This window comes from Clarias gariepinus, chromosome 17 (genome assembly GCF_024256425.1).
Source record: "Clarias gariepinus isolate MV-2021 ecotype Netherlands chromosome 17, CGAR_prim_01v2, whole genome shotgun sequence".
Taxonomy (NCBI): Eukaryota; Metazoa; Chordata; class Actinopteri; order Siluriformes; family Clariidae; genus Clarias; species Clarias gariepinus.
This window is the reverse complement of record NC_071116.1, coordinates 22125551-22147212: the sequence shown is the minus strand read 5'-3', so window position 1 is coordinate 22147212 and position 21662 is coordinate 22125551. Positions and strand designations below refer to the sequence as shown.

Sequence of the window (21662 nt, the reverse complement as noted above, 5' to 3'; positions counted from 1 at the left end):
CTGAAGCAATCCCTTATCCTTGGTCAACTTTTAATTATTTACTTAAAACTAATTCATCAATTGATTTATTCAATTAATTAATCACTATACAGGCTCAGGGCACCGTGGTGGTTTAGTGGTTAGAACTGGCGCCTCGCACCTCCAGGCTCTGGGATAGATTCCCGCCTTGGGTATGTGTTCTCTCTGTGCTTGGTGGGTTTCATCTGGGTACTCCAGTTTCCTCCCACAGTCCAAAGGCATGTAGTTTAGTAGGCTTATTGGTGTTCCCAAATTGACTGTAGTGTGTGAGTGAGGGTGTGTGCACCGCGATGGATTGGCACCCTATCCAGGGTGTACCCTGCCTCATGCCATATGTCTCCTGGGAAAGGCTCCAGGCCCCCCGCGACCCAGATAAAGTGGAATGAGTGAGTAAGGAGAATCCAGTAAGTACTTATGAAGAATTGCCCGGAATATGTCAGGAATTATTAGGACAAAATTTAGGCAGAAAAAAATGAATCATATTGTAAAAATATAAAGTAATTGATTAATGTAAACTGGCAGCACTTAATCTTTCAATAAAGCTTTGTCGCATCGATTCAACAAAGTGCTGGAAACATTTCTTACAGATTTTGGTCAGCATCACGAATCTCCAGTGGCACGACATAGCAAAAGTTGTTCTATTAGATTGAGATCTGCTGACTGTGAAGCCCATTTGAGTACTGAGTCAACTAAGCAGTGACATGACATGTCGCTTTGGTTAAAAAGGGACGAACACAGTCAGCAGCAATGCTAATAAATAGGCAGTGACATTTAAACAATGCCCAGTTGGTTATAAGCGGGCAGTTGGTTATCATCTACCACACCATTACAGCACCAGCGGCAGCCTGAAGGCAGGATGGATCCAGGGTTTCATTTTGTTTATGCCAAATTCTGACCTTACCCTCCAAATGCCACAGCAGAAGTAGAGACTCATCAGACCAGAAAATGTTTTTCCATTCTTCCATTGTATTATTTTGGTTAATCGTAGCCTCAGTTTCCTGTTCTTAGGTGATAGGAACGGCACCAGGTGTGGTCTTCTGCTGCTGTGGTCCATTTGCTTCAAGGTTCAAAGTGTTGTGCAGTCAGAGATGCTCATAGACATCTCACAATATCTTAACAATGAAACAGCTTCTTTCATTCAATTTGCCATTGGAAAAAAAATAAAGAAATAAAAAGATAACACCGTAGCCATAATATCGCAGAAAAATGACATCATTCTTCACAGCAGATAATCATTCTTTATTTTAGGTCACAGGGAACCTTGAGCTTATTTCTGGGCACAAGACAGGGGACATCCAGGATGAGTGCCAACCCACTTCAGGGCACAGGCACACACATCCTCACATACTTCACATCACAATTTGGAAAATCAGCCTACACTGCATGTCTTTGGGCTGTGTGAGGAAACCAGGGCAACCAGAGGAAACCCACCAAGCACTGGGAGAACATTCCAACTCCGCACATACACAGAGACTGGAGGTGAGATTCAACCCGCCAACCCAGGAGGTCAGTGTGCTGCTTAAAACAATACATTTGATCCTTTCAAACTGTATGACTGCATATCTCGATGACATTTACAGGATAAGCATTAAAGGTGGAATAAGGACTCTTGAGTAGCAGTGCTGTGTGAACATAACGAAGGGCACGGTTCAGCTGCCCTCCTTCAGCAGGAAGGGGGCACATGGAAATCTTTACAAAGTGCATAATGACAACTGCCAGCAAGGATGATAAAGACACCCCAAGGCCACATCACTATGACGATGTGACGTAACTGTAGTGCAGAAACAAGGAGGTGGCTCCATAGCTCTGATATTATTGGCAGAGTTGCAGGGCCTTTGTGGTAGATGCTATGTAAAAAATAAAACAGCATTTTTTTTCCCCCTAACAGAAGGATTTGATTTTCTACTAAGGAAGATTCAACCTGAATACTACCAGTAACTTTTTAGTATATTGAAAACATGTGCTATTAACAAGAATAAGCTTTTGTTACAACAGAGCCCCAGGGATTTCCGGGAGTCAGGATGGAATCACACAATTGGGGCATAAAAATGGGTTTTAAACACAAAAAAAACACCAATGAGAGTGGAAATGTTTAGTGGATAAAAAATTACAGGACATGTTTTGGGCGATTAGTTAGTTTTCACACCCGGGTGCGTTCACATTTGTTGTTGTTTTAGGACATGCCATTATTTTTAACATTTCCAGAAATCCAGTTAGGCTTGAATTCCAGCAAAAGCGCAACAATAGCTAGAATGGGTGCAATGTTTAAGTGATTAGCATGCAAAAACCACCAAATCCTTTTTCAATAGCGTAAGTTAGCTAACCGCTCAAAACTCGTACTATAACCTCATGAACACTTATTCTGTACAGAGTCACAGGAAGCCAGCCGCTTATTCCAAGTCAGTCGGAGCACGAGGCGGGGTACATCTTGGATCGGATGCCAGAGGGCACAAGTGTGCGCCCACTCACTTACACGCTAATGGCAATTTGGAATTGCTAATCAGCCTAATCTGGCTGTGGGAGGAAACCAGTGAACCCACCATGCACTAGGAGAACATGCAAACTCCTTGACTCGAACACTTACTGAAACCAAGTAAAGTGAGACACTTACCAAGGACAATCACCACCGTCTTCAGCAAGCTCATCATGGTGTCCCTGTTGCGCCGCTGACCTGAGCTGTGGCGCGACATTCTCATGGTGCGCTGGCGGACGTACATGAATATGTGGGCATAAAGCACCACCATGACCACAAAGGTCACCAGGTTGAAGACGGCCCAGAACACGAGGTACGAGTTGCTGTAGAGTGGCGCCATGTTGGAGCAGGTTTTGATGGCACAGATACAGTTCCAGCCCACGCTAGGTATGGCACCCATGACAATCGACATAGTCCAGATGATCACGATGACCACAACCACCCGTCTGTTACTCATGCGGGTGTGGAGCTGCATGCGGAAGACTGTGATGTGGCGCTCGATGGCAATGGCCAGCAAGTTGGCCACGGAGGCCGTCAGGCTCGTGTCGATGAGGCCCTGCCGTAGCAACCACGTGCTAACAGTTAGCCGGCGTGTGTTGGGCCCCGTGTTAAACATCAAATAGAAATAAGCCAGTCCGGCGAAAAAATCCGCTGCTGCTAGGTTAGCCATGAGATAATAGATGGGGAAATGAAATCTGCGGTTGATGTAGATGGCCACCATCACCAGCAAGTTAGCAAGCATGATAAAGATACATACTGTAAGCCCGAGTCCCATCACCAGTTTGCTGACAGTATTCCACTCTGTGGCCAGGTACTTCCCGCTTTGGTTGTAAAAGAAGGCGATGCTTTCGTTATAGTAACACTGTCCATCCATCTTGAAGGTTATACGTCTGAAAAAGAAAAAGAAAATCGGATTTAGAATCAGACTATTTATTTTTTTACGCAGTTTGCATTTTATTGACCTTAAAGTGCAACTAAAATGGTTTATAGGCCAAAGTTTGATTTCAGATTTTGGAGACACACAGCTAATGTGAAGCGCTACCCACATTTGGTTGATGGAATTGAGTTCCAGAATGAGAATAGCAAAATGGAATATCGACAAATCACACTGGTCATTAAAAAAACCCTGGATCACAGAGAGAGAGCTCTAAAACAGACATTTTGATTTCATGGCGACTTTAACACCATATGAGACGTTTTCTAAACTGGTGCTTTTAGATTGTGCTTCAGTATAAGCTTTGTAAATAATTGAAGCTTACATTGTAAAATCCAAAAAAGCATTCTGAAAAACACAGCACTACCGTTGGCCCCATTAACAAAGCTTGCATTATTCAGCCTCTACAGTGACTGCAAACAAACACTGTTGAACCCTGGGTTGTGAAATGAACTCAGATGGATATTAAACAGACACAAACATTTTGGCATCTGGTCAAAGCTTCATAGCGGTCCGCTCCGTAATGAGCATGCTGAAAGACGCGGCTAAACCAAACGCATGTCAAGTTATCGCTTTCGAAAATGCATGAGAGTTTTCGCACTAGCTTTGTTACACCACATGCACTTTGTTTTAAAAATGATTCGCTTTTAGTTTTATGCGTTTTTAGTCTGTTTTTAAAGTGTTAATCAGTTCATGAGCTTGAACTCATCTGAATAAGCCGATTCTCTTTTTCAAAACACCCAAACAAACAGGAAACGTGCTTTATACTGTATGTGTCTTTAAACCACCATGTGGTAGGGTTACTTCTGTCAAGATCTTTCAAGATAACATTTATTCCTTGACGTAGCAATCAACAATCAAGAATTAACTATTAAGTCAATAGAGGTTGATTTGCACCATACTACCAAAGGTATGCGGACTACTGATCATTATATGTCGATGCTCCACCTTTCTGGGAAGGCTTTTCACTAGATTTTTGAGCCATGTGCTCATTCAGGCACAAGAGCATTAGTCAGGTCAGACACTGATGTTGGGCAAGGAGGCCCGGTAAGCATTCCCAAAGGTGGTAAGTTAGGTTGAAGTGAGGGTTCTTGTATTTTTTCAAACCATACTTGGCAACTGTGTCTTCATGGAGCTTGCTTTATACTTAGCTGTGCTGGAACAGGTTTGAGCCTATAAGTTACAGCGAAGGGAAATTATAAGACTGTAGGACACAAAGACATTCGGTAAAAAAAAAAAAAAGTATCCTTGTAACCATATATGGGTGAGATGGTCAGATGACGACATAGCGCATCAACCAAAGCATTGTCAATCGTATATACTGTAAATATGCATGATCATCTAGATAGAACTGAAATGTCAAGTGGAAGTGAATCAACTTTTTTTCTCTTTTTCCACTGCTTTTATGTATCGCCTTGGCAGAACAGATGCTTGTATTGTATGCATGTTTTATCATACAGCCTCAGGCTTGTGATTTCATTGAGCTCTCAAGTGTATGAACTTCCTTTTCCTCTAACCACCTCGCACCCCCGCATCACACTGCGAGACCACCCAGCACTGCGGAAAACCACAGCTTTCGCTTTATCGGTGCACTCATGCCTTATAGACAAATAGACACTGAAGGAAATTCCAACCAGTCCTGCACAAGAGCATGAACCAGATTGGTTTTAATCACTGCTGTAATTCATCCTAAGATTAATTCATGACCTAAAATTGATAAATTATATAGCATGTACTTTAATAAAAGGTTTACATCCTTATAAGTGTTAACAGTATAAATAGGAAAATGGAACAGCGAGGGCGCTCAGATATTTTTATAAAGAATAAAATGCTTTTTATATTTACTTTAACATATGTTTTTAAAGCGGGCGGCATGGTGGCTTAGTGGGTAGCATTGTCACCTTGCACCTCCAGGGTCCAAGTTCGATTCCCGCCTCTATGTGCATGGAGTTTGCATCTTCTCCCCATGCTTGCTATTTTCCTCCGGGTCCTCTGGTTTCCTCCCACAGTCCAAAAACACTGCGGATTAGGCTTTCCTAATTGGCGTTCCCAAATTGGGTGTGCCCTGCAACGGATTGGCACCCTGTCCAGGGTGTACATGCCATCCAGGCCCCCCACGACCATGTATACAGGATAAAGTGGTATGACGATGAGTGAGAGATGCTTAAGCTGGCTAAAGATAAAGCCATATTGGTTGGCTGATCTAATCATATCCAGCCCGGTCAGTGATAAGCACGATCTTGCAATGCAAAAAGTACAAATTTGGAATAACATTATTGTTATTGATGCTTTGTTGAAATGCACATGAAGCATTTGCATTGAAAGACATTACTGGAAATGCATGGATATGCTTCAAGTGATTGTGAAACATACAAGACTATATCCATGGGGTGGATAAAGAATGTACGAGTGCTACTTGTGTAATGTGAATGGCCTGCAGAAGGAAATTCTTGTTAATAATTATTACAATACTTTGCAAATGAGCCCCTTGGCCAACTCCTAAATGGGTTATTAAATGGAATGATGATCCAGAACAATCTCATATGCAATAAATAAGTGTTCTTTTGTGTTTGGATGAATCATGGCACTGACGTGGTCCAACAAATGGAAATAATTTAGTGAAAATCAGGCGGACAATGTCACATCAATGGTTTAATATCCTTCAAGGCTTACTGTAATCGCAATATATCAGTATGAACACATTATGATATGGTTTTCATATCACGAAGCCATTATCTACTTCCTCGCATCTGTGCATGTTGTTAAAAATAATAAACCCTTATACCCATGCACATTAGTAGAAGTGAATTTGCTTAAATAGCTATGTTTACTCCAGGGGCAGAATTGTAAGTATGCCCTGAAACCGAACACAAAGCACAGGAAGTCAGTTTGGCCAGTCAGGGTTGGCAAGCAACATCGGGCGCGGGCATCTTCCCTAAGAGTACACATTCTCCATCAGGTTGTGAGAAAAGGCTCAAAGCTCGGACCGATTCATGAGAACACAATGAGGCCATTGTTCAGGAAAACAGCCAGTAAAAAGTAACAGAAATGCATTTCACAATGAATAAATTGTTCGCTTTTTTGTGTACGGCCCTGATGAGGCAGCGCACGTTAGGGAGTTTCAAATAAAAATATGTGTTTGATTATCAGGCTAATTAAGTACGTCATCCAAAAGCAGTTTGAAATCTGGACGCAGTTTGGCGTTGCCGTTGGTTGGAGAGAACAGAGCTTTATGAATGCAGGCGAACTGATATTATACATTTAGTTAAACAAGGACTGGATTATTCCAAACACTTGTTCAAGAATAGGTAGGTTTTATTATATAGGTGTACTTCAAACAGAAACGAAGATACCCCTGTAATTTCTTATATAACAATATGCAAAGTATTCAAAATGAGGCTAAACAACCAGCAACAAAACAAAGTTATTTTACATATGTAGAACAACTCTTTGATAATTTTGGTCTGTTCTTCTTCTGTAAATCCAGCTCATTGAAATGAAGTAAATGCAAAAAGCATAATTAATACAACCTCTTTCAGAGTACTCTTTTCCGTTCATTTTATAGCATGTGAGTGTTGCGGCTTTTAATCTGAATGAGCAACCTGTTCACTTCTCTGTGAAGTCCTGACTGCAATCTTTTCCAGATTTTCTCCTTAATTTAGTCACCCGCACTCCCACATCAAGGCTAAAACCACCAAGCAGTGAGGTCGAAAGCTAGCATGTGTTTCCTCCGAGCCACGTGAAGCCACCAAACGCATTTTTTCGGACTGCAAGCTCACACACTGTTGGGGACGCCATAACAATTAGCACGCAACACACCGCTATCTGCTCCTTCCACTTGCTTAAGCTCACAGACGCCATGGTTGGCTGTCGAGCATGATTGATGTAAAAGCGCTAAGTGCCTCCCATCAGCTCTTTCTAGGCCCCCGGCTGTGGGAGGCTACAGCATCACCTCCGCATTCGAACTCGCGAATAGTTGAAAGGGTGAGCGGTTTACGGCTGATCTTATTGGGTCAGACCTAGTAACATTTATATACCAGTTAGTGGTGTGTTAATGTTATAGGACTGACCTAGTAACGTTTATACACCAGTAAACTGGTGACAGCATCCAAGGCTCACTCATTCCTAGGAGGGCCAATTGTCCGAGTGCACCTCAGGGAACCCACAACCAAAGTGGTTAATGTTTTTAATATTATGGCTGATTAGTTTATATAAGCTTTAACCAGCCACGTGTGTCAACACAGCCAGTCTTATTAACGGATAGACGCACACAAGATTGTGAAGTATTGAATGTACTAACATCATTTTGTCATTTTGACAGATTTGGCCAGTTTTTACCAAACTGGACTATTATTTTTATCAGCTTGGCTGACAAAATGTGTCTTGGCTGGAATACAATTATGGCTAACTTTATTCATTTGTTTTTCATTTATTTATTTAATAATAAAACATAACAACTCTCAAAGTTTTACTGGAGTATGGCAAATATTGTGCATGCACCATGGGTCCTGGTTTGTCTGAATGACATTTATGTAAAAATAACCCACATCCCAATGACAGAAAAGTTTGAAAAGAGCTTAGGTTATGCTTAGGTTAACAACCTTCTTATGAACCCAGTAAAAAGAATTTTTTTGTTACTTCTGTTATTTCACACTATAGCCACGTTTTTTTACAGTGCAGTGGAAGTTGTCTGTGAATGGTATAGTTGGTGGTCGAAGTAGTCATTTCCTCAAAAGGTTCTGCTTTTCTTTGTTAAAGTACACATGGTAACGCTGAGGACATCGGAATCAACCTTTTTGGAGAAGGGTTAGAAATGCTTACATCTGGAGCATGGCAGCCCAGTGGCTTAGTAGTTAGCTCCGTCGCCTTGCACCTCCAGGGTACAGGCTTTATTCCTGCATCGGGGTCTGTGTGCATGGAGTTTGCATGTTCTCCTTGTGCTTGGTGGGTTTCTTCCAGGTACTCCGGTTTCCTCCCACAGTTCCAAAACATGCAGATTAGGCTAATTGGCAGTCCCAAATTGCCAGTAGTGTGTAAATGCCCATGTAAATGTTGGCCAGAGGTCCTACCACGATGGGAAGAAATACAACGCTCATCATCGGCTTCCCTAGTCCCTAATTTGACTACAGAGGTTCCTAGTTGGATGGATGGATGGACATCTGGATTATAAAAGAGTCACATAAGTATTTTTTTATATAGGAATGTAGAAGTAAAGGCTAAATGACTAATAGCATATCACAATGAATAATGATGACATAACATGATATTTTAGATTTCCTTAAAGCAGTGCCAATCAAACAGTAAGAAAAAAAGATGTACTTAATTGTACATGTTAAAAAAAAAAAAAAAAACATTTGGTACAAAACTCGACTTGAATGTGATCCATTGCTCAATTTCACTTAAACTTGTAAATTCAGAATTTCCAACCACTGACTATGAAAAACTAACAAAACCGTCAGTCTACTCAGAATTACAACTTCTATGACGTTTTCTCAATACAGTGGTCAGGAAGTGACATCAACATGTTGAGAGTCAACAGTAAATGAGCATCAACAGTTAACCAGAACTTCTTAGCTGTAAGTAAGTTATGCTATACATCTGTACATAAGTATTGCTTTAGACCTGTGAATGTACAGAATTAATAGTGTTTTATGTCTATTACACCAACGTATATATATATATATATATATATATATATATATATATATATATATATATATATAGTGGCGCCTGTCAATAAGGGGCGCTGGGGTCAATATTGCCTTAGCAATATTGTTTTAAAATATTTGGCCTCATGTCATTGGACCATTCTCAACTTGTCTTATTAACGGTCAGCAGATTGTTAGTTTATGTATTGAATAGCCAGCTAAATATTAGAGGAAATTCAGTAATTTCTTTGCTAAAATACTGCAAGGCGATCGGACGAAGAGAAAAAAAAAGTTAATAAGCTTGGACCGGATCTTCTAATTAAGCCGTAGTCAAGTGATCACGGCCGAGCTTTTCCAGCACTTCTTATGGCTATTTACAGGCGATTATTAAAAGTTTTATTTCACTTTTGTTTGTTTTTTTTGCACCAGCCGCCACTGTATGTATATATGTACATATACACCAGATTATAAATGACTGTTAATAAAAGTAACAGATAAACCCTGAAGTCTGTAGGGTTATACACACTACCCTTAGATTCTAAGGGTACTAATGCACTAATTCCTCAATTCTTGCTGCTTTTTTAAGAAACGTTTATGTTTCCCCACTACCTCAACACCATATTTTATGTTCTGTTATGTCTTGGTTGCGCACTGTCACTTTGTTGTTGCTCTTGTTTGCACATTTGCACGTGCACGTGTATGTTGTCTATAAAAATGTTATACTTAGCGAGTTAGTTTTTGTTCATTTATGTTGTAAATTTATGTTGCATGTAGCACCTTGGTCCTGGAGGAACGTTGTTTCGTTTCACTGTGTACTAACTGTATATGATTGTCATTACAACAAAGCCTACTTGAACTTGAACTTGAATTCAGACAAATGCTGCAAAACTGATAGGACGCCACTTCATATTGCAGATGGATAATGGCCCAGAGCGTATTTTTGCTAACTGAAGACAAGAATGAAGGCCTTAAGACCCCACAAACTAGCGGCAGCTGAAGGCAGCTGTGTTAAAGCACCTCGAGGGAGGAAACTCAGCATTTGATTATGTCAAAGGGGTCAAGAATGAAATGTATGAAAAATGTGTATGAAAACGTCTGTAATTCCCAAATGGTTAATGGCACACTTTTTCCACCCATTAAAGTTTGCTCACAATTTCAGTGTGGTGGTATACACAGGCCAAATGCCAAATATTTTCCCCCTAATTGTAATCTCATTTCTGCCAACTTTTACTACACTACATTTCTCCAGAGCAGCTTCATTACTCGTTACTATAAAATAAAATCAGAAGAAGTTTGTTAGACTGCCAAAAAGCAGATTTGACCATAATAAAAATTGTAACTACTGTACTCGCTTCTTTTTTTCACTTCTCATTACAGTTAGCTGGCTAGCTTGTTGCTAATAACAGGCAAATATTTGGGCATCTGTATATTTCCCCAACCTTTTTAGCTCAAGGTCAAAAAGAACTAATCACTGAGAGCTGAATGCAACATAACGCCAGAGCTGCCAACTTTTTAAAAAAAGCTTGAAGTGAAATTCTGAAAATACAGGCATTGGTTCTGCACGTACAGTACAGTACATACACATGACGCCTCCGTTGCACACGCCCTGCCATTATGTCTAACACTAACCGCACAGCGGACCCTCAGGTTCGGTATATTTTAGCGCTGCAGTGTTACAGCGAAATAACAGATGCAGGTGACTGTATTTATTTCAGCTGGTACAACTGACATTTGAAATATTCACCCAAACAAAAAAATCGGGCCAAATCATCTACATGCTCTCACTGTGCCACTATTTATATTTATAAGAACACGCAGGAGTGGACACACCTGATTAAGAGAGAACAGAACAAGTGCAGCAGGCATGCAAGAGCCGTGGAACAAAAAGAACGCATGAGCATGCAGCGAGGAATGTTGATCCATGCAGGAACGAGCGAAAAAGAGGAAAATCAAGAAATTATTAGAAAGTTATTAGAGTAGTCCACTAAAGTGAATCAGCTGACTGGTTCGGATAGAGAGAGGGAGAGATTCAAAGATCCAAAGGATGCTTTATTGGCATTAGAAATATGTCACAAAATAAATAAATTAAATATAATTAGTTATAATTTACTGTGCAGTAAGTGGCATTAGTGATGACTACTAAAAAAAGAAGGAAACCACTAAGTAAAGGTAATAATAATAATTATTATTATTATTATTATTATTTTGAATAAAGGAAGTACAACCAAAGAAGGGTTATTATCGGAAAAGGAACCAATGTAGACTTTTAAATAAAAGCCTTTTATAACTGATTCGTCAGAAAGACGCCGGAGCTCAGTGATGAAAATGAAAGCATGAGAAATTGGGAGTGAGGCGTGAGAGCGTGTGAAGATGAGTGATTGTGGGTGTCTCGTTCAATGATAATGCTCAAGGCAGTGCTATAAAAGTATTTATAATATTTATAATCCTAGAATGATTTATTGTATCATCATCAGTTATAATAATAGTAATACTATATTGCCACCTCTGCCCAGAATTACGTTGAAGAACATCTTGGAATAGGTGTAAAAGTTCAGATTACAGATGTAATCTCCCTTTTTTTCTCCAGCTACCAGAATTCCAAACTGTACCTTATCAAGCTGTTCCACTCGCCTGACTAACAACTGATTCTGCACTGATAACTCCACAATACTGAGTTCCTGAGAATTCTGCGCTTCCAAGAAATGCATCATGTCGGTTCACTACCGGTTTATGCTTTTTATCTCTCTTTCTTAGGGAAACATTACGCTTATATAAGTAGTGGGAAAGTGTAGGATACAGTGTTTTGAGTCGGACCCGAAAGAAAACAAAGAATTTTAACCAAATTGGAATTTTCCAGCACAAAACTGTCAAACCCAAGACCTGCCCTATATCCGCACGTTTATTTCCAAATCAGTGAAGTGCTTTGCCTTTTTTTTTTTTTCTCGATTTCTTTTATTTTTGCTCAATCAGCGCTTGCTCAGTGAGAATGTCAGCCATTCACTTTCCACTGCTACATGATGACCTCTTACTCAGCAATATACAGCAACTGTGGGAGAAAAATCCAACACAGCAGTAACCCTCTGCTCTTGAGTAATACCATCGTATCATACTCATACAGTACACTCCTAGAGCATTTACGGTTTTTAAGCAGTTTGGGAATAAGATCAGCATCGTTCTTTAAAAATAACCTCGTCATACACAACATCACTTTGTGTATATTGAATCTAAAATTCAGTTGCTTCACAGTTCCATGGCACGCTGTTTTCTGTTTGTTTTATTAACTTTACATGAAAAAAAAATGGACTGGCAGTATGAGGAGTGGTTTAGAGCTGTTATAGTGACAAAAGGAACTAACACGTCTTACACGTGATCTATTACTTATAAAAAGAAAAAGTACAAAATGTTCACGCTGGCTAAGTGAAATGGTGCAGAATGAGTAAAACACTCTTAACTGTGAACGTGCTGTTAAGCTTAAGTAGTCACCTTCAGGATGGTGAAGGTTTCTCCGCTCCAACTCTCCGTCACTGATTCCTTTTTTCCTTGCAAAAGTACATTTAAGAAATTAAGTATTCACCACACTGAATGTGTTGAAGTTTTGATCAGAAACCAAAGTGATAGACAAAAAAACCCACACCCCATGTTTCCGGCACTAACTAAGAAACCGCGCTGCGATAACAAGAAGCATCTTTGGAAATGCTTTTGTCGTGACCTAAAAAATAAAAACAGAAACCACACACACATATGGATTGCAGACTCACATACTTCTAATGTCATGACACAGAACAAGCATTAGTGTAAGTAAGACCTAAATCACTTACTGAGACAAAGTACCCCTTTCCTAAAAACCATTTGAAATGTCTTTCGAAATTTTCGAGTGAAATGTACAGCAGGGTTGGTAATAATACAGTACATCCAGTAAAAGGTTTCATTTCGTGCCAGCTTAGGATTCCTTAGGATCTAGAATGGCGTGCCAGACAACTAAGATTGAAACAAGCTGCAAAAAAACAAAACTATTTACTACACACGCTTTAGAGATTCATCATCACATTCAAAACGCATGTCTGAGTTTAACCGGGCTGATAAAAATGAGATTTCATGTTATCAGCTTTAGCTAATAATCCTCATCATGCCCGCTTAACTAATCCTCATCATGCCCGCGAAATATAAGTGTGTGTGTGAGCTTTTTATCATGTGGCTTTTCTTCTTTACCAGATGGACAGGTACATGCAACCAGTATTATCTTTTTTTATTTAAATAAACAACTGTTAGCTTTAGAAGTGATCAGGGTAGCAGTCATGGCTTGAACAAGAGACAATAAGTGATATATACACAATACGTATAAATTATGCAACATTTTGTCCCGACCGAGTGGTCTGATAGGACGAGAAGCATTCCATGAGTGCTGATATAGAGCATAACAGCATATTCTTCTTAATTATTCCTTCAGGGTTGTTCCGTATTGCCTTTTGTTCATGGCTAATGCAAGCTGCAAAGCTAACTAGCTTCTAACACGAGGCTGAAAGCCCAAATCTCACTCTACCCCCTAATCAAAGGAACTACTTGGTGTGTGGACCAAATGATTACACACGCTACATACTGTAGCATCAATTCAAGCACCTGCACAGAACCCTGACCTGAGCTCCACTGAAGACTTTTGTGATTAACTGGAGCACAGCTGGCTCTTGGCCAGTCCTCGATACCTGACCTCGGGAATGCTGGGAATTTCTCGCAGACGCACTCCAAAAATCTAGTGGAAAGCTTTCCCAGAAGAGTGGATGTTATTATAACAGCAAAGGAGGATTAAATCTGGAATAGGATGGCCAAGAAGAACATAGAGGTGTGAAGAGCGGCTATCTTGGTTGAAATCTTGTACACAGTTTCCGCACAACTGTGTAGTTTAACTGCATTTCGTTCTGGAACATTTTTAGTTTTTAGGAGCTAACACCAAAACACTCCATTATGTTTCCATTTTTCCATTATGTTGCCATAACAACCATTTTGTGTAGGTCATAGAGATCTATCTTCAGGGATGTATGCACTCAGTAAATGTAATATAATAATTACAAAAAACAGACGTGTAAACAAACAGACATATAGAATGCCTTATGTTATATGCACCTATCGCAGCAAAAGAGTTTTCGTCACAGGATGTGGCTTTTATTCTTAACCCCAGGCAATATATTACAGGAAGTCTAGATACAAGGTCACTCACTTTAACCAGCAGTATTACAGATAATATTGTTTGGACTTATCGGCCATTTATCACTACAAAGCTCCCATGCATTCCAGATCCAGTGCAGAAAAAAGAAAATATCCCAAATTTAACCATAAACATAACCATAAACTGGTTTATTTATACTCAGCTGCCGTGCACGGAGACCACACAACAACACGATAGAACAAGCCATTTACTGCAGCAGGTTGCAACAGCATGGCCTGGTCCATAGGGACTCATTCTTTTGAGGGAGCACCATTCCTTTAATTGAAGGGCACTAAACACATTTCAGAGTTTAATTTTTCCAGTCAGCACAGGACAGGAAGGGCAGAATAGCTGCACCCTACCTAACCTGGGAGGTGACAAAAAAATGTGTGTCTGTGTGTGTGTGTGCGTCTGTCTGTGTGTGTTTCTTTTCCTGCCTAGCTAATTCCAGACCACTTTCTCATCATATTAAGCCTTGGGCAATAAAAATGACACTGTTATTCAAGCACACAATAAATACAATAAGTGTTTTATTATTATTATTATTATTATTATTATTGTATTTTACACAATATGGTATGTGCGCCTGTAACTAAGCATTTTGTTGCTGATTAATGCAATGTATATGATGCAATGGCCAGGCCAATACCTTAAGCAATCTTTAGGTTGCTTACTTACAAGGGAGGCAATGTTTATAGGAGTCTCCATGCAATTCTGGTAAATTGCAAACACACACACTGAAATCACTATGTTCCTGGTAAGCAAAAAACCCTGAAATCACTATGTACCCATAAAGATCTATTCATTAGCCGTATCTAAATTAAAACATCAGTCCTTCACTTATGTCCCCACCTACTTGTAAAGCAAAGTAAAAGGGTTTGGGTTTTAGAGTCTCTAAGGAAACTAGGCTGCCATCCCCCCCCCCCCCCCCTTTTTTTTTTTTTTTTTTACATAATAAGAACCGTGATAAAACTGAGCTGGTGCCTCTGGGTTTAATTGGAAGTGCATCTGTGGTGCAATAGATCAAAAGACCATGAGATAGCATGCACTTCCTGTAAAGATGAAGGAGAGCTTGATGTAATTATAGTTAGTATTGTGACCAGATGATTAAAAAAAACATGAGCTGTTATTAAAAAAGAAATTATGGATAAATGTTCACAGAGAGACTAAAAATATATAGGGGCTTGGTCATGTGGGAGAACAGCGTAGCAGGTGCCACCCTTACATTCTCAGAAATAAAACACCAAATTGTTGCTGGGGTGGTGCTATCGGAGGATGATCTTATGTACTATTAGTTTTTAGACCTATATTTTACTTGGGAAGGTTCCTATGGTTAACCTTTTATTATCTTTTTGATTAATGCTTTGAAGCTACACCAGTGTTCCATAAGGTCTAATCATCTACCATGAATGCACATTATATTTCTATTTCCAGGGAATTCCAGGGAAGAGATAATGCAGCAAATACCAAAGATAACCTAGAAACCTAGACAGGAAAAGTACAACTTTTGTACAACTTTTCTCAACAAGAGAGAGAGAGAGAGAGAGAGAGAGAGAGAGAGAGAGAGATGTATACACACTTCAGAAAAAAAAAATAGTATGATGTATATTGTAAGGGCCATATTTCATTCTTGTGATTTGTTGTTATGTTTATCTTATTTCAGTTTAGTAGTTAAGCATTAAGCATTAAGTATCATAAATATAATTTGTATTGTGACATCACTTCATGGGTTGTTCTGTGACATCATCCCACAGTTATGCAGTTCCATGTCTATCACGCACGTTAGTTGTAGTTGTTGTTAAGACACGGAAGGATACAGAAAGGTTTGGAGCACACAAGCTTTTGACCGTGATAACGTGAGACAGTAAGCTAAAAGGAATACAGTAAAATAAGTTGTTGTAACTGTAATCTATTGAAGCTACAGAACACAGCAAGCGACTTGTCGTGACTACAGTGGATTTATGCAAGAAACTGTAACAACCGTTGTTTTTGATGTTGAAAATAAACAAGAGACAAAGAAATCAACGAAACGTCTGATGTCGTCAGTGACACTGTGTAACTAAAGACACGCGTCAGAACTTGTGAATAACATGCACCTACATTAAAGTCAAAAGCTTGGCTCCGCCGCAGAAATGAAGATAAGTGACTTAAGATTGTGAAGAGCGCGCGTGCGACTTCAAAAACGCGCATCAACCGAAACCGAAAGCGAGAAGAGGACTTGCCTGCCTTAAACTTCACCATGTCACACGGCGAGGACGACGCCGCTATCGCCGAATCTGAGCAGGTGATGGTGCTCGACGAACTGAAGAGCGCCAGAGAAGGCAAGTGGAGTCAGTTGACTGTATTATACAATGAACTAGAGGCGCTTATGGACAATGCTTGTAATTTGCATGACGTTAAGGCCAAGAGCCGCCAATATAAAGCGCTGCTAAAAGACTTTATTGAAAGTAATGTAACAGTGCGATCGTGCGTAAAGGATGAAGAGCGTGAAACCGATCAGCACCACTGGTATCACCCTAGATTAACGCGCTGCACGGAATTCATGATAAGAGTGGAGTCGTGGATCGCGGACACTAGTAACCGCTTTAAGCCGTCTCAAACAGTTGACGATGGAGTCTCGCCAAACGACAGTGTGTCAATGGCGGAGCGTAAGACGCCCGCCCCCCAAAGGCAAGGAAGCGTAACGTCATCGGCATCCAAGAGGTCCTTAACGTCAGCAGCATCCGAAGCTCGACTAAAAAAGGCAGAAGCCAACAGAGCAGCTTTGCTGGCTAAAGCAGCAACTTTGAGAGATCGGCAGGCGCTGGAGCTGGAGGAAGCACAACTAAAGGCTAAACAAGCACAATTAAAGGCACAAAAGGAAAGGCTGGAAATTGAAACGGCGCTTGCAATGGCCGATGCTGAACTAAATTCTTACCAGAACCGCAAAAAACAACATCCTGCCAGACGGAGCGTGGTCGTCGAAACGAGTGGTGCACGCCCCTCGGAACCAGAGCAAAACGACCACTGCAACCACAGTTCGGCAACGGAATACCTCGAGCTGCCATCACGCCTCCGAGCAACCCACTTAAGCATGCCAGTGAGTGCCAAACCCATAATGTCAAGCACCTTAATGGAACGGCCCACCCAAGGTAACGAACACTCACTTTACAACACTGACATAGTGGAGCCTCAGGGTAGGATGCCACTTCAGGCAGATCTTACAGAAATGTTTGCAAAGAGTCAGAGGCAACATTCCTTACCCTCGCGCAACGTCCCTCCATTCTATGGTGACCCTCTTGAGTTCACGTCCTTCGTAAGAGCCTTTAAACACGCCATCGAAACCAACACTGATAGCAATCATGATAGGCTGTTCTTTCTCGAGCAGTATACTGAAGGACAGCCTAAGAACCTAGTGAGAAGCTGCCTGCTCATGCCAGAACATCGTGGCTACGCAGAGGCTATGAAACTGTTACATGACAATTTCGGAAATAGACAAATAATCGCTACAACGCTGATGCAAAAGGCACTCAACTGGCCGGAAATAAAGTCAGAGGACGGAAAGTCGCTAAAAACCTTCTCCCTGTTCCTAGTAGAATGTTACAATACCATGTCAAGCATCGACTACATGGATGAGCTAGACAATGCTACCAACTTGAGAGGTGTTGCCTCAAAACTGCCATACAAATTGCGTGAAAAATGGAGAAGCCACGTATACAAGTACGAGGAGCGCAATCAGGAAAGAGCTAAGTTTGTGCAGCTGATGAAATTCGTAGAACGAGAAGCAAAGGTAATGTCCAACCCACTCTTTGGAGACCTGAACGTTTCAACTAGTGGTACAACGACTAGTGGTAAAAAACACAGCAGCAAATCCTCTCCAGGATTCAAGCAAAAAACTGAAGAAAAGAGGGGCAGCAGCTTTGCGACCGGCGTAAAACAGGTTGGTAAAAATCATAGAGACTCAATCACAGTAAAGAGTAGTGGTGCATTAGTTATTAGTGCCTTCACTAAACCTTGTGCATCCTGTGAGCAAGATCATACCCTAGACGAATGCCACAAGTTTAACAATGAGACATATAAGGTCAAATTGGACTTTCTAAAAAAGAATGGATTCTGCTTTGGCTGTTTAGTAAAAGGACATTTAAGCAAAGACTGCACGAAGAAAATTACCTGTCAGCTGTGCTCAAAGAAACATCCTCGCATGCTACACATTGCAGCAAAAGACACAGCTCAAGCGATCGCAAAGGCTGACGAAACCGAACCAGTTCAAACATTGCCTGTTGCAGCGAGTCACGAAACGAGTGCGTGTATCAGGGCTGGAGATGACTGTATTCTCTCCATAGTACCTGTTAAAATAAAGTCCAAAAAAGGCAACAAGACAGTAAAAGTATACGCCTTTATGGACCCAGGTAGCTCTGCTACATTTTGTACAGAGTCACTAGCAAGGCGATTAAACGTACAAGGTAAAAAAATTGACATCATGTTAAGCACCCTGAACGCGAAGAAACAAGTAAAAAGCTACGTGCTTACTGATCTAGAGGTTAGCAGTCTGGAAGAAAACACCTTTGTTGAACTCCCCAAAGTGTTCACACAAAAGAGTATCCCAGTCTCAGTGGAAAATATTTCACAACAGCACGACATCGATAAGTGGCCATACCTCAGCGAAGTAAAACTGCCTTACATTAATGCTGGCGTTGAAATTCTCATAGGTAACAAAGAGCACAGGCTCCTAGAACCATGGCGAGTGATTAACAGCAGGCACAATGGGCCATATGCAGTAAAGACTGCTCTCGGATGGACCATAAATGGACCTCTTCGAGAGTCGGTCGAGGAAGGCACATGTGACAATGAGCAAGTGAGCGTTGCAGTCAACAGAGTCTCCATCGAAAGTGTAGAACAAATGCTGATACAACAGTACAACCATGATTTTCCTGAACGGAACTGTGATGACAAAGCTGAGTTGTCACAAGAGGACTATCAGTTTTTAGACTCTGTAACTAACTCCCTGCAATTTACCGATAATCACTTCTACATCGGTCTCCCATTTAAGAAAGCAGCTATTCAAATGCCCAATAACCGAAGCGCAGCCATGCAGCGCGCTCTGAACCTCAAACGGAAGTTTAAGCATAACCGCTCCTTTTACAAAGAGTATTTAAACTTCATGAATGACATGTTTGAGAAGGGTCATGCAGTCAAGGTCCCCACACCCCACCTAAGTCGACAAGACGGGCAGGTGTGGTACATACCTCACCATGGTGTGCACCATCCTCAAAAGAAAAAGCTAAGGGTAGTCTTTGACTGTGCTGCTAGCTATCAGGGAATATCATTAAATAGCGAGCTTCTGCAGGGACCCGACCTGACAAACTCACTCATTGGGGTGCTCGCACGCTTTAGACAAGAAGAAGTTGCCATGATGGCAGATGTGGAAGCCATGTACTATCAGGTCAGAGTTCCGGAAAAGGACACAGACTTGTTGCGTTTCCTGTGGTGGCCGAATGGAGACGTGAGTCAGGACTTGGTTGAGTATAAAATGGTTGTTCATTTGTTTGGTGCAAAATCATCTCCAAGTGTAGCTAACTTCGCCCTTAGGAAAACAGCAGAAGAAAACCGCAGCAATGCATCTGCCGAGGCAGTCAACACAGTACTTAAAAACCTTTATGTAGACGACTGCTTGAAGTCTGTCTCTAGTCATAGCCAAGCAGTTGCGCTATATAGTAATCTCACCAAACTGTGCGCAAGTGGAGGGTTTCACCTCACCAAGTGGGCAAGTAATAGTCGTACATTGCTAGCTTCCATCCCTGAGGGTGAGAGAATTAAAGACATGAGGGACTTAGATTTGAGTAAAGACGTACTCCCTGTTGAGAGGGCTCTAGGGGTGCTGTGGTGTATTAATTCAGACACGCTCAAGTTCAAGATTAGCTTAAAAGAGCGGCCTGTGACTAGAAGAGGAATCTTGTCAGTCACTAGTTCAATTTATGACCCCTTAGGCTTCCTTGCACCAGTCATACTGCCAGCTAAGATCTTAATGCAGCAGTTATGTAAAGAGAGACTTGCTTGGGACGATGACATTCCCGAACAATTTATAAAAAGATGGAGGGCCTGGCTACACGAGTTGCATCAATTGTCTGAGTTTAGTGTAGCAAGATGCGTAAAACCAGTTGACTTTGGAGTCACAAATACAGCACAACTTCACCACTTCTCAGATGCAAGTGAAATGGGATATGGAGTTGTCTCATATATTAGGTTAGTAAATGCTGATGGACTTACACACTGTGCATTCATGATGGGGAATTCTCGCGTAGCGCCCTTGAAACAAACTACTATCCCCCGAATGGAATTGACAGCGGCAGTGGTCGCCGTAAACAACGACAAAATGCTGAAAGGTCAACTGGAAATAGAACTGCTGGACTCTGTGTTTTGGACCGACAGCACAACTGTTTTGAGATACATTGTTAATGAAAAACTTCGCTTTAAAACCTTTGTCGCTAACAGAATCTCCATCATACGAGAGTCAACCAAGCCACAGCAGTGGAGGTACGTCAACACTTTAAAAAACCCAGCCGACGCTGCTTCCAGAGGAGTTTCCTGTGAAAAATTCATGAAAAACAACAATTGGATCCATGGTCCGCCCTTTCTTAAAACACCAGAGAGTAAATGGCCTGAAAACATTCACGATCTGTCGACGAAAGAGGATGACATTGAGATTAAACACTCAGCCTCAGCGAACCTCGTAAAAACTACAGAGAGCACAGATGCCGTGAGTAAACTGATTAACTATCACTCCGACTGGTATAAGTTGAAAAGATCTGTTGCCTGGATTCTTTGCGTTAAAGACATGCTTAAACAGAGAACGAAAAGGATTAAGGGACAGGCAAACAACTCAATAATAGAAAACCATAAGTCTCTATCAATTAAGGACTTAACAAGGGCAGAAAACGAAGTCATTAAGTTCGTTCAAAACCAAAAATTCAAAGACGAAATTTCCATGTTACAAAAGGGTAATGCTTCCGTAAAAAGAAACAGTTGTCTCTCCAAACTAGATCCAGTAATGCAGGATGGAGTGCTAAGAGTAGGAGGACGTCTTGGTAGGTCTGCAATGCCTGAGCATGCAAAACACCCTGTCATTATACCCAAAGACTCACACATTACAACTTTAATCTTAAGAAACACTCACGAACAGGTCGGACATTGTGGAAGGAATTATATGCTTTCAAAATTGCGGCAGACTGGATTCCGACAGCAAATTCCCTTGTGAGAAAGTTTCTGTCCAGTTGTGTGACATGCAGAAAGATCAGAGCGAAGAATAGTGAACAAAAAATGTCAGAACTGCCACCCGATAGAATAACACCAGATCACCCACCGTTCACTAACGTAGGGGTAGACTATTTTGGACCCTTCGAGGTCAAACGG

At 41.0% G+C, this 21662-nt stretch overlaps 1 protein-coding gene across 1 annotated transcript in view; it reads right to left on the bottom strand.

Annotated features, from left to right (window-relative positions):
• lpar1 (lysophosphatidic acid receptor 1) overlaps nt 1–21662 on the bottom strand; it is a 37396-nt gene that overhangs the window by 12122 nt on the left and 3612 nt on the right. The window contains exon 2 of the mRNA XM_053516384.1: nt 2630–3381. Within this exon, the coding sequence (XP_053372359.1) occupies nt 2630–3365 (736 nt within the window). The 5' untranslated portion in view covers nt 3366–3381. The remainder of the gene's footprint in view (nt 1–2629; nt 3382–21662) is intronic.